General features: G+C 32.8%; 1 protein-coding gene and 1 long non-coding RNA gene across 2 annotated transcripts; one reads left to right on the top strand and one right to left on the bottom strand.

The window, feature by feature from the left end:
- The first annotated feature begins 1,684 nt into the window (after window positions 1-1,684).
- LOC111640248 lies at window positions 1,685-10,535 on the top strand. The gene is made up of 3 exons (XR_002759241.1): window positions 1,685-1,812; window positions 1,913-2,173; window positions 10,275-10,535. It is a non-coding gene; the product is annotated as an uncharacterized LOC111640248 (long non-coding RNA).
- Window positions 10,536-14,760: 4,225 nt separating this feature from the next.
- Window positions 14,761-15,527, bottom strand: LOC111640251 (ctenidin-3-like). Its single transcript, XM_023386249.1, has 2 exons — window positions 15,334-15,527; window positions 14,761-15,261 (listed from the first exon to the last, which is right to left on the bottom strand). The coding sequence occupies exons 1-2, from the start codon at window positions 15,343-15,345 to the stop codon at window positions 14,761-14,763; spliced, it is 513 nt and encodes a 170-aa protein (XP_023242017.1). The 5' UTR covers window positions 15,346-15,527.
- Between the last annotated feature and the right edge of the window lie 700 nt (window positions 15,528-16,227).

The following is a 16,227-nucleotide window of genomic DNA, read 5'->3' as shown; positions in this document are numbered from 1 at the left end:
ATAATCAGATTTCAAGAAAAAAAATTTTTTAAGTTTTGGGTATCAAAGTTGTGGGTATCAAAAGAGTATTTTTAATCATAATCATCAGATATGGCCTAAAATGAAACGACCGGGCGATGAGAGACGAGGGCCATTTATGAAAAATTCTGGGGAGTTACTCGCTTGGGGAACCCTGTAATCTGGAGGCTAATGCTTTAACTGGCTCGGCTACAGTCTTAAAAGAATTTGGCTAATGTTATATTATTATTGGATTGTTTTCAATCTCCAGCATTGAATTTCCATATCGTAGAATCAATTTTACTGTTTATAAAAAAAAATTTAACAAGAATAATTGTAGGTCTTGTATTTTTTCTCATCAATGTTATAACAAAACGACATTAAACAAGGGCTTGGTGTGTGTTTTTTATTTATATTTTGAATGATTTTTTAAAAGTTATTTCATATTATAGCAACAGATATAATGTAATATATGGCTTGCTAAATATTAAAAGTAAAGCTCAAATATATTAAAATAAATCAAAAATATATCTTAATCATTAAAAGATTTATTTTCTAAAATTAAGTTGACTATTAAATTTATATAGATATGCTACAAATATAATTTATAGATTATTTAATTTCAACGAAATAAAAAGCACTTGTTATATAAAATTAAATTTTTGCAAATGAAATTTAATAATAACATAAAATAATTTTCTTAAATATGTAAAATGGGGTAAAAACATTCTTTAAAAACAATAAAAACTAATACCTTAAAAGTCGTTGGTTCATTTTACTTCTCGATTGCCTATCAGAAGAGAAAAATATTCTATTTTTTTTTCAAAGCCTGAAGAGGGATGGAAAAGAACATTTTGTAAAATTACCTGAAATGCATAGCATTGTTTTGAAAAATAAATAGAATATTTTTGGGCTTCAATTTGAAAAAATTGTAGACCTATAAATTCTCACTACTGTCCTTTCATTTTCTGCCTGTCTTGCCTTAATCTCGAGAACGGAGTTATATAATTGAAAGACGAAACAAGATATGGAAACGTTAGGAGCAGGAAACCCTGATTAACCATATAAGAACTTCCGATACAAAGAGGAAATCACGTTATTTCAATTCAAATCTTTTCCCCCGAAAGCAACTAATAGATGACCAGCACGACTCTATTGTTAAAAGAAAAGTATGATGTACAGGTGCAAGCCACAGCTATTTTGAGATGGAGAGAATATATTTTAAGTTAAATAAATTAAAAATATAATTAAAAATTGCAGCCCGTCATTGCGACGATGTCATAACAAATAAATTGTTCGTTCTGTTCTGAGTTTTCTTAGTTCCTTGTCTCTAATAAAAGACCGTCCAGAAGTAAAACAAACCAACAATTTTTAAGGTTTTATTTTTTATTGTGTTTAAAATAATTTCAAATGAATTTTAATCAATTAATTGTATAATAAATTTAAATTTATTAAATATTTATAATCAATATTAAATTAAAAAATAATTTTTTTTTTAAATTTTAGTAGTAATATTCATATTTTGCTAATAATTTCTTTCCTGATGTAAAATGATGCTATAAAATGTCAGAGATCTTTTAAAAATTCAAAATTATTTGATATTTATTGCTATCAAAGAAAACTGGCCAGAAATCCCCTGGAAGAATATTTAAATCAACCTGTTTATTCGCTTAGACCTTAGAAAATGAATACTTTCAGGTGAGTTGAAGGACGATTTCGTCACTGATGTTGCTCTACTGGTTTATTGCTGTACAGCATACACTCAAGAAGTATTTAATCTTACGGCTTCTCTAAGGTTTCAACATGAAAAATTTGGTAAGATATATTCTAAACTATTAGATATTTATATCTCTATATAATGGAAATAATTTAAACTTTTAGTATATTATATTATATTTTATTTTTTTATTTTCAGGTCTTGATTTTCATTTTGATAGTTATTTTTTCTGTCATCAAAGCTGATAGAAATGCTCCGTCAAAAAAAGGTAATAAGCATGGAAGTGCTTTCAAACATGATACAACAAACGAAAAAGTCTTACCAGCAGAAAAGGGAGATACCCTTGTAATTCTGGAGGCAGAAGACAATAAGAAACAGGAAAATCAAGCTCAGAACGACACACTACATGATATAAGTCAGTGGACCCGTTTTGGCAGTGGATTCTCTGGATAAATAAAAGTAATATTTTAAATGAAAAAGTTAAAGATAATTTCTATTCTTTAAATTTAAAATTTTCGTATATCTGTTTTACTTTATCTTTAAATAGCATGAAATTTTCTCATTCTGCAAAATAAATTATTTAATTTTAAATAAAATTTATGTAATATTTTAAAATGTAGATTAATGAATGGCGCATTTAAATACTAATTTAATATACTTAAATTATTTATTATAGAACTTAATAATTGTGAATTTTTCGAAGCTTTCAATTAATTTTTGTTCGTATAACCGTATTATATAGGCCTAAACCAAAATTTCAGAATATTTACTAGTCTGGCGAAAGTTTAAAGGTTTATTTGCAAGAAAATATTAAAGACTTAAGGTAACATTGGCTAAAATTGTTACCATAATCGTTATTAGATTTGAGAAGAAATTATTTATAATATAGATATTGTTAGGTTCTTAATTTAAAGTGTAAAGATCTCTAATCGTAGATCACCGTTTAATATATAACAAAGAAACGGTTATAACGGTCGGACTAAACACCGGTCACGTCCTGCTCGTCTGACTGACCCGAATAAAAGACATCCCCGAATCGCGCGCCCACACGTAGGTGTAACCTGATCGGTTCTAGATTGAACCCCTGTCGTTAGGTTTTCACACATGGAAAACACCTGCAGTTTATGCCGCATAATTGTTCTTTCCAGAAGGGTTGACTCGAAGCCGTCCAGTTGGGATTCGAGTACGGGCGAATAGGCGCGGAGACTGCGATGTTACTTTCTCGGGTGGTGATTCTTCATCCCTTAATGGTTGAGCGGAGATGAGGCGTGATAAAGCATCAGCTTGTCCAAATTCAGTAGTTTTCCGATATTCGATCTTGAAGTCGTATCCAAGAAGAGTCGTTGCCTAGCGTTGCAAACGGTTGGCTGTGTGTGTCGGAATACCTTTCTTGTTGCCGAAGATGGCGAGGAGAGGTTTGTGATCCGTGAGAAGCGTGAAAGGTCGTCCGTAAATCATCTTGTGGAACTTGTGAACAGCGAAGATGAGTGCAAGACCTTCATTTTCGATTTGACTATAGTTCTTCTCGGCTGGAGTGAGCGCGCGAGACGAGTGAGCGATAGCCTTGATTGATCCGTCGGGCAGGCGGTGTTAGATGACGGCACCAAGCCCTAGACTTGACGCGTCGGCTGCGACAATGATATCGAGCGTCGGATCATAGTGTGTGGGAAGTAAATCCGACTTGAGAATGTCCTTGATGCACTGGAAGGCCCGTTGACATTTGTTCGACCACTGCCACTTTAGGTCTTTCTGGAGTAATTCGTCTAGTAGTTGGCGAATTTGACGCATGTTGTGAACAAAGGTTTGGTAGCAGTTTACCATACCGAGAAATGAGCAAAGTGTGGATAGGTCTGTCGGCGGTGGCATATTGATGATAGCGTTGACCTTAGAAGGGTTCGGGCGGCGTCCGTCCTTATCGATGATGTAGCCTAAGTATTTGATGGTATCCTTGAAGAATGCGCACTTCTCCGGTCGGATTCGGAACCCATAGTTGTGGATACGATGGAACACCTCGTGGAGATGTCGGTGATGATCGTCCACGTTGCAACTAACGATGACTAAATCGTCTAGATATGCAAAGGCAAACGATAGTCCCGAGATCATGATTTCCGGCTCCAGGCATCTTCCAATCGATCATGGAGTCCATGACCGATTGGAAGATGCCTGAAGCCGATTTCACTCCGAATGAAAGACGTTGGAATTCGTAGAATCCGCGGTGTGTTGCAATGTTGCAGAATTTCTTGGAAGTTTCCTCGAGTTCCACTTGCAAATAGGCTCAGAAAAGTCTATTTGTGAAAATATTCGACCACCGTTGAGTGTGGAAAAGATGTCTTCCGGAAGTGGTAATGAGTGCTGATTGAGCTGGAGAGCGTCGTTGAGACCCTTTGAGTAGTCTGTGTGTAGACTACACAAAGACGTGACGATCCGTTAGGTTTCGTAATTACTATGATAGGAGTGACCCATTCGACATAGTCGACGGGTGTGATGACTCCTAAGTTCAGCAGGCGATCGAGTTCCTCTTCCACTTTCGGTCGTGAGGCGTAGGAAACTGATCTGGCTTTGCGTTTGACAGGTGAGACGTCTGGCTTCAACTTTAACGAAGCTTTCGTTACCTTGCAGAAAGTCCTTCCTCGAAAACTTCTGGAAAGTTGCGCTGCAATTTCCAGAATGCACTGGAAATTCGATGACTCGAAGCTCATTGTTTGGCTTCTTCAGATGTTGACATCATAGACCTTAGCAGCGAAGAATTGAAAGTGATACATAGCATCGATTCCGAGGAGGTTGAGAACTCCTTTCTTGGTTACATAAAACGGTTCTTCTTTGCGGACATCATTGTGACAGAAGGTGATGCGTCCCTTCCCTAAGAATGATGGCAAGAGATCTGTATGAATGGTGGCTTCCGTCGTAAGATCTGGCTCGTTCCGTACAAGGCTGGAGTGTGGGTCGTCCGATGGCATCGTATGTCGTTTCGTCGATAATATTAATTTCGAGATAGAAGTCGACTGGGTGTCCATTAACCTCAATCTTCGTTTTTAGCAGTCGGCAGGCGTTTACAAAATTTTGGATAATTCCTACCCTGGCGGAGCACACTTGCTTTTTCTTCTGTGGTCGTCGACATAATTTTTCTAAATGTCCTACGCGATTGCACTTTTGGCATTTGTACCTTACGTGTGGACAGTCTTTGTACCACTCACCACATCGCTTGCACGTACTCGGTGGACGATTTGCTTTCTTGGTCTTTTCTTCTTTAGGCGGGGTCTTGGCGCGGACGATATTAACCAGACGTTCTGTTTCTTCGTATAACTTATTTTCGGAACGCATCGCTATAAACTTTTTACAGTCGTTCATCACGTCGTCGAATGTAACGTTTTCTCCATCCGAGTTAAGCTTCTGAAGAATTCGAGCGCGTAATGACTCATGGGCTTTCGACTTAAATCCAGTGAGAACGACTAGACAAAAGAACTGTTCTTCTGTCTGAGCACGAAAGTTATATTGTCGTCGGGCCGCTCTCACTCGGTTCGTGAAATGGCGGAAGTTTTCACCATCGTCAATTGCAATGCGTAGACAGTCGTAGCGGGCCGCGAAGATCGAACGTTTCTTGCTAAAAAGTTGGAGAAGTCGCGAAGTGGTTTCCTCGTGGTCGAAGTCCGTAATACACTTCGGTATACAGTACTTATTGTACTCGCTGAAGGCGGACGCAGAAAGTTTAGTCATAAGAAACTTGACTTTCTCCTGGTCGGCCATCTTGGGTGACACGAAGTCCAAACCGAACTCAAAACGACTTATCCACTCGTCGAATTTTGAGCCGTCTTCTTCATCAGGTTAGAATTCCGGTAACTGAGGTAGTGTTCCTGAGGACGATGTCGACAATGAGAGATGTGTGTGCAGACGAACGAATGTCTTTGATAAGTTCGTATAAAGCCTCCTCTCGGCGTCGTGCGGCCTCCTGTTATTCTGCGAGTAATGATTTTACGAGCGATTTCACTGATTCCGGGTCCTTCCCCGTATTCTTAATCCTTTATCCTCGTCGCCACTGTTAGGTTTTTAAAGTGTAAAGATCTTAAAGATCTCTAATCGTAGATCGCCGTTTAATATATAACAAATAAACGGTTATAACGGTCGGACTGGACACCGGTCACGTCCTGCTCGTCTGACTAACCCAAACAAAAAACATCCCCGAATCGCGCACCCACACGTAGGTATAACCTGATCGGTTCCAGATTGAACCCCGGTCGTTAGGTTTTCACACGTGGAAAACACCTGACCCAACAGATATTAAAGATAGATTTTAGTTCTCTAAATTAATTTATAATTCAGGTCAGATCATTACAAATCTTTATAGAAATCGTATCGCAAAAGCGTATAAAAAAGAACTGAATTCGGCGTATCTGGACCAGATACGCCGAATTCAGTTCTTCTCCATCTGACTGCCCTATACAGAGCCTGGCAGAACCTATGAATGATCTTTTGTAACAGTCACTAAGTGCTCAAGGAGTAGAGAGAGAAAAAAAAGGATGATGAACTTTTCGGTGCATACCGTAAAATTAAGCATGCAGGGTATTGTTTTCTCATACATTTCAAAACAATTCACGTGTTAAATAAACCCTTTCGTAATGATTATATAACTTAGACATTATAAAACACAGAAAGCGACGACACTATATACAGTTGTGGACAACGTCTAAAATTGAAATATAAACGAAGAATTTATCTCAAAAACTTGAAAATACAAGATAAAGTCAGATATAAGAGTTTCTCTAGATTTGCAATGTACAGTACATCTTCAATAAAATTTCATGTTTTTATTTATAACCACATACTATTTGATGATTTTGTATTAACAGGCAAATTGGATAATATAAATTTAACAATATTGCCTATGTATATACATAATGCAATCATATACAAACTTACGTTATGTCGTTGGTATGTGTTTTCTACTTTTGGCGGAATAGAAAAACATTCAATATTTGTTTACAGAGAATCAGTGAAAATTTTGCCTTTGGATGTGTAACGATGTTCTTAGATATAGAATAATCATTAGGATTTTTTCAGATGAACCAGTATAAATTTAAAATATTACTTTTAACCAAAACCCATATGTTTATATGAATTAGATCTTCTGTGTTATTGGAATTTTATGATACTAAATTAGTATAGGATACAAAAAAACACGTCTTGAGATTTGCATTTATAACTTTTTTTTTTTAACTTAAATAGGGAAATAAGGTGAATTGGGGATGATGTCATAGTTAAGGAATATTTCGTAACAGACGGGAAACTACTCGTCATTAAGCTTCGAAAATTTTACAGGAAAATTGAGAGATATTTGTTTAACTGTGTTTTATTGGAAAACATCAGATTTTTACTGGTAACGTAGTAAGCATCCAAAATTTCCTATCTTTCGTAAGTAACATCTTTCCTGGACAGGCGGTAAGATGCTATTTGTATCTAATATATAATCGAGGCGGGTTGATAATGTTAATCATAATAATAATAATAATAATAATAATAAGCGCAAAGATCAAACGGTTAGGAGTTGAAAGTTGAAATTTGGTACACAGTTAGGGTACGTCACGAGAATGCACGCTAAGAAGGGATTTTTCGAAATCCCTCCCCACGGGGAAGAGGACCTGTTAAGTAACACTTCCATTAATAATGGAAGTGTTACTTAACAATGGAGGTGTTAAGTAACAATGGAATTGTTAAGAGAAAGCGAGGTGCAAAACTACTTTTATTTATATAATTCTCTAATTAGTCCGGAAATAGGGGGACCCAATTCTTGCATTCTGTGAAAACGGGTAAGGTTGACTATAACGTAATAATTTTAATCTTCATTATCGTTACTTTTGCCCGAGCAACGCCGAGCCTCCCTGCTAGTAGAATATAAAGTAGTGAAGCAATAAAAGATATTTTTAGTTTACATTGTAATACATTAATTAATTCCAGGCCCACAAACTTTATAACGATTATTTCAAACATATTTTAAAGCGCTTATTAAACCTTCTGGCATTACATTTATTATATTTTTCATAAACTTCAGAAAACATCTAAACAGAACATAAATGTCCCCCTCTCTCTCTTTCCTCTCCTCTCCTTACATTTGTTTTCTACAATTATCCCCGCTACGGATACACAACTTCATGAAACTATTTTTTACATACGATGCGGTCAAATGTGGTTGGATTGAAATGAATTGAAATCCAATCACATTTGACCGAATACAACGTGGCATGTCAACCGTCGGTAATACATGCCACCACAGTTTATTTCTCAAACTGAGACACAGCCCTACCTATCCTTTGTTATCGAAGCCACATAGGTCCCAGTAATATGTAAAACATATAGGTTTACATTAAATATAGGACCAACAGTGTTTACTATCAGGAAGAGAAATATAATATATCTACTCACCAGCAACAATAAGCATAAATTCACAGTTTTCTCAGATAAATTACGATAAGCTACGAGAAAAATATGACAATTCGTTTTGAGATTTTAGAGGTACAAGCAATTTTTGTTAGCATTGGAAGAGGTCATTTAACTTCTATAAAGGTAACTGGTATGTGAATTTAAAAGCTAGAAAACTATGCTATGTTCAAATTTAAACACATTTATCTTACTTTTGTGGGCTTGATAAAAGTTTCGGTTTTTCAAAATTCACAGTTTCGAGAAACAAAGTTTTTATTAAACAGTTAAAAAGTTTTTTTTAAGTTTTTAGTAATCAATGCAATTGCAAAACAACCAACAAGTGTTACAAGGGAATGACGTTCATTATGTTGACTTAAATTCATTTGACCCCTAAATTATTTTTTAAGCCTGTCTTAAGTTGAATTACAATCACATATTTGACAGAATTGCTAACTTCTTATATCAAATTTTCTGTGAATTTTCAATTGATATGAGGAAAATACAGTAATCGACAATACAAGTAAATTTGGAAAAGCGCTTACGTGTTTAATATACCTATTGGTGACTATATAGCCTCAGAGTATTCCAATTCAGATGAAGAAACAAGTAACTGGAAAAATTCAGTTGATGGAAGCGATTGTGAAATGCTGGACATTTCAGTTCTTTCAACAGACGATGAACCTAGTTTTTTTCCCAAAACAAATCAAATATTTTTCTCATATATCTAACTTAGTAGCCACTAAAGATGTCAAAAATTTTTGTCTTATGTTTTAATTTGTCAAACATCAAATTACAACATGAAACGCAAATGTGCATTTAAGAAAGCTTCATCATTGTGATTTTTAGTGAGCTGAAACAAAAGCTAACGATGAAATTGAAAGTATGTATAAATAGTTCACTGTGCATTGTGAAATGTGTTGGAATTCCTACTACACCTCAATCATAATTCTTTTTTCTCAGGAAGCAAAACTAATTGAGCTATGTGAGAAGTTTAACCTTAGATCGTTTACTATAGCTGACATTGAGTTTTTGTCTGAATACATTACAATCTTATGATTATATTGTATTGAATCTATTGCAATTGCTGTAACTATACTAAAAGGTGATTGTAATTTAGATATATCTTTACCGACAGTGTTAGCGGTTAAAAAACAGTTGGAAGTTATGCACTTACAAAAGAAAAGGAAGTGTGTGAACCACTCATTAAAGCATGGCTTAAAAAGGATAAATAAACATTTTTCTATCTTGAATTTCACAAATGTTAAAACAAAATGGTTCATTTTGCCTACAGTTAAACATCCCACAGTTTGGAATAATTTTTTCCCAGCACATTATCAAGAGATGAATAACGAAATACTTTTGAAAGTGTATCACACGCTTAATGCTCAAGAAACAGAAGAAGAAAATAATGTGATGTCTGACGCTAACAATAATTTTTGTAGTTGTCTTTCAAAACTAATGTAGGTGACTTACAAACCAAGCAAATTAAACTTTCAATAATCTTATTTAGATTCAGCGTATCAAATTTTTATCATCAAAACTTATCTGTACAAGTGTTGAAAGAATTTCCAGTTGTTCTATAAGTTTTCTTTAAATACAACGCCCAGGATTTCTTCTTCTGCCTCAATAAACGAATGTTTGGTTCTGGTTCTCAGATTGACATTCCAAGGCAAAAATAACTGGGGACAAACTATTTGAAATGTTTCTTATTTTAAATATAAAACTGAATAAATTGTTTAAGCCATTTTATTATTCTCATCATGCACATAAGGGATTCGTTCAAGTTATATCAGCATCATTTGAAAGCTTAAGTTTCCGGGATGACGTTTTAATGTTTTTCTTCATTAGTCTTCTATCGGGAGATTTTTCTGTTTTATATGTTACAGACCTGATTAACATCACACATAACTTGTAAATCATAATATAAATAAATCATTTTATGTGGTGACACTAATTATAGCATATTAAATAACGATGGTACGAGAGATATCATAAAATAAAAAATCAAATAAGTATTATATGCAGAGAGAAATTTCTTAAATTCTAATTTATGAAAGTAATGATTTATATTTAGAATAATTAGAATAAACTAATGGAATTGTCACTATTCAATGAGTTAAGAATATATATTGCTGTTTTTTGTTTTCAGAATTATGATTTAAACAGCATGAACAATTTTTAAAGATTTTGGAAAATAAGGAGAACGATTTACTGTTTGTATACTTTTCAATTTTTTGACGTTAAAGGGTGATATATTCTCAATCATTGCATTTAGCTTTTAATATATAAATCACTGCTTTATATTATTCTGAAGTACAGCGAATATCTATAATATACACAAAAGTTTTGTGTGTAATGATGTAATTTTTCGTAATTCTTCTCATTTAATAAATTTAATAATTATTTCCAATATTCGTGTTTTTACACTTTTTTTTTGTACGGAAAAAGTATCGAGATATACGTGTAAGTAAATGTGAAATTTATAAGAACATTATCTCTAAATGTTCTTTTAATCAAAAAAAGAAAAATGCTTATCGTAACATTAGGTCAAGTTTTTATGTCCAAATGTGTAAAAATGATTTTAAATTCAATAAAAAATGATAAAAATGCATTCTAAAATAGGCATTCTGACTTTAAAAATTTAAAATATTCACAGTTTTTTTTTAAAACTTTTAAATATTTTTCAGTTATAAATTAAATTACAGATTTATTAAAATGTGTTTATTTTCTAAAATTTATTTCAATTTATCTTGTGAAAATTACGTAAAAACATAATGTTCAAACCTGCATTGAGCTCTATAAAAGCTCTGGAAACATAACATTGGATCATTTCTTAAGAGAATGAATCTAATTATGAGCATATATAACTTATTCGTGAATTTTAATCTCGAATTTCAAAGGTTACGTTTTCTCAAATCAATTTACAAGCCAACCCATACTTTGATTAATTTTAGCGCGATTCTTTAGATAAAAATTTTACATATAATTTAGTTCAAATCATTCACAGTAGAAGTTCGTTAATCCGACACACCCTGTCTCGTAGATGTCGAATTACTGGGCGTTTTGGTATTTTCTCAAAATTTGATTATTTGCATGGTTCTGAAGGACATTGCTGTATCAATACATACTGTTGTATGCTTCCGACTTGTTTACTCACTCATCTTTAATCACTCTGAAGATGCTATAGTGCATGTTAAGTTAAGATTGATTAAAAAGCCTGAGAAAACATCAATAAAAACGTTATTGCATAAAATCAATATCCACAATGAATTGTTTGCATGTAATATTTATTTCTCCGGACATGTATTATGTAAATATGATTTATAAAAGATATACATGCTCTGAATATGAGAAACTCGTTTTCAGGTGCATGTCTTCGCATTGGTCTTATGGGAAAGAAAATGCGTTAGTCACGTATGTTACTAAACAGAAAACACGTTTTCTAACTCTGACGAAGTTCGTTCAACACGATACAATGTACACTAAGTATACTTCACCGAATTACACTGTCTGTGTAACGGTTTAATGAACTTTTATTGTATATCGAAAATAATTATAGTCTAAAGTAAAAACGAATAAATTGTTAAAACAAATTACTATATATCTCGAAGTGAGTTAACAATTCTCTGAATTTTGAAAGATATCGTTTTAATTTCAAAATAATAATAATAACGAAATTAATTATGCCATTGATTGTTTTATCAACCGAAAACAGGAAAAAAACTAATGAAAACGATTTAAATAGTATTTATTCAAATATTTTATTTGATGTTATTAAGAGAAAAGTTTTCATTATTATATAAATTAATATGATGTGACTTTTATATTATAAAATATAATTACTAAAGTGACTTTTGACACTAAAACACTGTATAATAAGTGAGGGTAAAACGGTTCAGTTTCAGTAAAAACACTTACTGTAAAAAGACGATAACAGAGAAAATTAAATTAACTACACTGTAAAAAGTATCACAACCAGTGATTTAAATACCATAATACCATAATAACATAACTTCACTCCATATCATAATAAATATCATCACTCCCAATAAACTTAGGTCTCAGTTATTCCTGCTGATTATCTGGCCAGCTCCCATTGTGAGTTAGGTCTTGATTATAATGGTATAATTTGAGACCAGGCATATATCATGCAATTGTACTAAAGCCATAATATTTGACTAGCTTACCATATGTTAAAATGAAAAGATCATGATAACAGATGGTCATTTCTGTTCATACAGCTTCTGTGAATTCACTTCACTTCATCTAAAGTGATCTAAATCACCCGATCCGCAACGCAATATGAAAAACGAGAATTTTTAGTTGTTGACTACTGCCAAATTCGGCTTACCACAGCATAACATAGTCAAAAATTCCTCTGCGTTTTCTTAATAACAGATTTGTATTTTTATTTGTAATCATAAGCGTAATATTTCAGTTTATTGTTTGTGCTGATAACAATTTACGAAGTATTTACGTGTTATCGTCGCTCATGTACAGACAGGGGCGCCCGTACATTGGGACACTTGGGGCACTTGCCCCTTTTTCTAATCTCCGAGAAGTCCCTAAACAACAGAAAATTTATGACTTCTAGTCTACTCTACAAATATAAACGAAATTAATGAAAGATACTTGTTCATTGATCCATGCAACTTCGTCGTATGTTAACCAAAACCCCATTTTTTGTTTTCAAGGTCAAGTTAGCCTCGAGTGCAATCTGTGTATCTTGTGGGAGCGCTGATCTGACATTGAATATAGTAGAGTTTAAAGCTTCTTGCTTAAGGTACTGTACGATGTCCTTTTTTTTTAATAGCTTGTGCCCTTTTTTCGTAGTCTGCGGGCACCGCTGTGCACAGACAAAAATTTTTTTCAACGAAACCTAAATGAGTTTCGCTAAGTACTTTCTTAACTTCTAGAAAGTTCAACATAGTAGTGGCAGGTACGGACAAAACACAAAAATAAAAACTTTTTAAAACATGACGCAAAAAGCTTAGAGTAATTCATTTCACCCAAACTTTCTCCATTATTATTCTATTATACCTGAAATAATATGATATATAACATTTTAAAATAAAATGAATCTGTCTATCTGTCTATCTGAATATCAGTCTTTCCGCCCTTTCGAAACTAAGTAAGCCATTTTTTAATGCTCGTCGTGGGTTCGACCAGGCTTACAATAAGGACAGCCGGATGGTGAGAGTTTGGTTTAATAGTTTAATAGGATACGGCAACGCAATACACGGGGTATCTGACAAAGGTGGAATGCCTCTCGACTAAACTTCATATGAGAAACTGGTTCCTGTTTAGATGTTAGACACGTGGAGAAATCCAGACGCCTCGGCCAATTTAATAAAAATTCAATTTAATTTAGGTAACGATCTTTAAAATATTAATTTGAAAAATGTTTTCTATTATTTTTCTATTATTAGACAAGATTCTCTTAATTTGCTTTTAATGTAAATGTTTTGTAATTATTTTAAGTAAAAAACAATTCCTAAATCAAGCATGTTTAAAAAAACGAATGAAATATTGAAGCAAATATTAAAAAATTCAGCAACGAGGTGCTCAACTTTCCCGGCAACATTTAAAATTTTGGTTACGCCATCTTTTACAGTAGAGTCTCGAAAACTCGGCCTAATGTGGACCGAAGGGTGGCCGACTTTGTGAAAATGCCAGGTTATCGGGAATGGGGTTAAAAAAAATAAGTATGAGTGTTTCTTCAGAAAATACTCTTGTACTTGACTGCACTTGTATGTATTGTTTACTTGAGAATACAACACCCAAAACTTCCCAAATACCCTTAAACAAAGGAAAAGTATGTCTTTTATGAAGGCATAGAGCCTTTACTACATGAAAATGAAAATTAATGAATACACTGTGTACAGTAATTTACCTGATAAGACAGACCTCAGAAAAATACTTTATGAAGCATAAAGCTGTCTATAATGAAAATTAATTAACTAAGGATTTTTTTTGCCCTGCCAGGGTGTGGCCGAGTTATCCGGACTGCCGGGTTATCGAGTGCCGAGTTTTCGAGACTCTACTGTACTATATGTTATTAAAAGGAACTTTTATATTTTTAATTATTAAGGGTAAGAATTCTCGTTTTGTTCAAAAATATAGCCCCTGTTTACAGGTAACCGTTGTTGAGAGATGGCTTTTATCGAAAATTCGACTGTGTATGTATTTACAGATTTGTCATTTAAGAAATTAGTTTTTTTCAATAATCAAACACATCGTTATGACAAACAAAAATTGACTTTATTAAACATGTTTTAATGTATAGTATATTAATATTTAAATAATATATCTAAAACTACCGAAATAAATTTTTTTTATAAATACGAACTAATACATAACAAAATTTATAACATCAGACAAAATATAAAGTATTCCAAAAATTATTATTAAAATAATTTAAATACAATTATAGAAAATATTAAGAAAACATTATTGTAAATTGTTTCAGAAAAAAAAATATTTGAAATTAATGTCATCGAAGCACAAAACGAAATGTGTCAAAAAAATCGCTTTTCTTATTATTTCATTATAAATTTAAATAAAAATTAATATATTAAGTATCATAAAGAAGCGGTTTAAACCATAATGAAAGATGAAAACTATTTTATTAACTTTTAACCCTTATGTTTATAAAAGCCTCCATGTTTTACGAAACCTCCGAATCCTCCGAAACCACCTCCTAATCCTCCGTATCCACCACCGAAGCCTCCGTATCCACCTCCAAATCCTCCACTTTTTTCACCTCCATAACCACCTCCGTATCCTCCTTGTCCTCCTCCGTATCCTCCATATCCACCTCCGTATCCTCCTTGTCCTCCTCCGTATCCTCCATATCCACCTCCGTATCCCCCACGTCCGCCACCGTATCCTCCATATCCACCTCCAAGCCCTCCACCTTTTCCACCACTAACGAAAATTTTAATTACTTTGCCACCTCCATATCCACTATGTCCTCCTCCATATCCTCCGTATCCCCCATACCCTCCTCCTCCATAACCTCCTCCTCCTCCTCCTCCTCCTCCTAAACCTCCTCCGTATCCATGATAGGTGCTGATACCAGGAAATTTGATAGCATTAACATTTGCAAGAATTACAATTAACAAAATGGCCAAGATCTGCAAAAAAAACGAAACTTTTGTAAATAAATATTTAAAAAGTAAATTAAATTACATTACAGATATATTTACCAAGCACTTCATGGCGACGTTAATTCAATATTATATTTAATATAGTTTCATCCCTTCACACTTGTGTGTGTATATATATATAAGACGATTTTCAAGGTTATTTAATTTACCAAAGTAATAATTTCTTCTGGGAAATTCAGAAGTTGCTCCTTTGACCTACTGGAAACCATCCAAGAAGAGAAAGTACAGGAAAAGTCATATTATTTATTGTTATAAATTCGCGAGGGGAAATATTTTTGATGAAATTACAAAATGATTAAACGGGTTTATATTTTAAAAGAAATTCCTTGAAATTTCCCTAATTTTATTATTACAAAACTTTTGACAATTTATAAAAAAAATTTTTAATTACTATAAAGATACTAAAATAAAAAGGTTCTAAATATAATTAAGAAAGATACAACAACAATTATTATAATTTATTTAAATATTACTTTATTTAATTTTTATTAAATTTTCTGTTTTTTCTTGCATATTATATTAATAATCATTTAAATAAATGTTTTAAAAAACATTTATTTCTTTTTTTAATAACAAGATCTACAAGACAATTTACTCTTGACTGCCTTTTATAATTAATAAATCTTGGATTTTCCTCATTGATGAATGAAAATAAAGCTTTAAAACTATTGAAATATTGAGCACCTTGAGCTATTCAGTATTATTTATATATTTTAATTGTATTGCTGAATTATATGTAACGTTTATTCATTAAATATAATTAACAAATAGCTTATAATATTCTCTTAAATTTTATTGATTTATTTTCTTATATAATATCAAAAATTTTTATGTCTTAGTTCGAGAAATATAAAACATTTCTTTAGAGGTATTATGTTGCTTATCTGAACTCAACTTCTTAAATAATTTACTGTAACAATTAGTTTAATTTGA

The sequence above is a fragment of the Centruroides sculpturatus genome, unplaced genomic scaffold (genome assembly GCF_000671375.1).
Source record: "Centruroides sculpturatus isolate CEXI.00-Female unplaced genomic scaffold, Cexi_2.0 scaffold1443, whole genome shotgun sequence".
In the NCBI taxonomy this organism is placed as follows: Eukaryota; Metazoa; Arthropoda; class Arachnida; order Scorpiones; family Buthidae; genus Centruroides; species Centruroides sculpturatus.
Note: the sequence above shows the minus strand (reverse complement) of the source record. Positions and strands in the feature narration are given on the sequence as shown.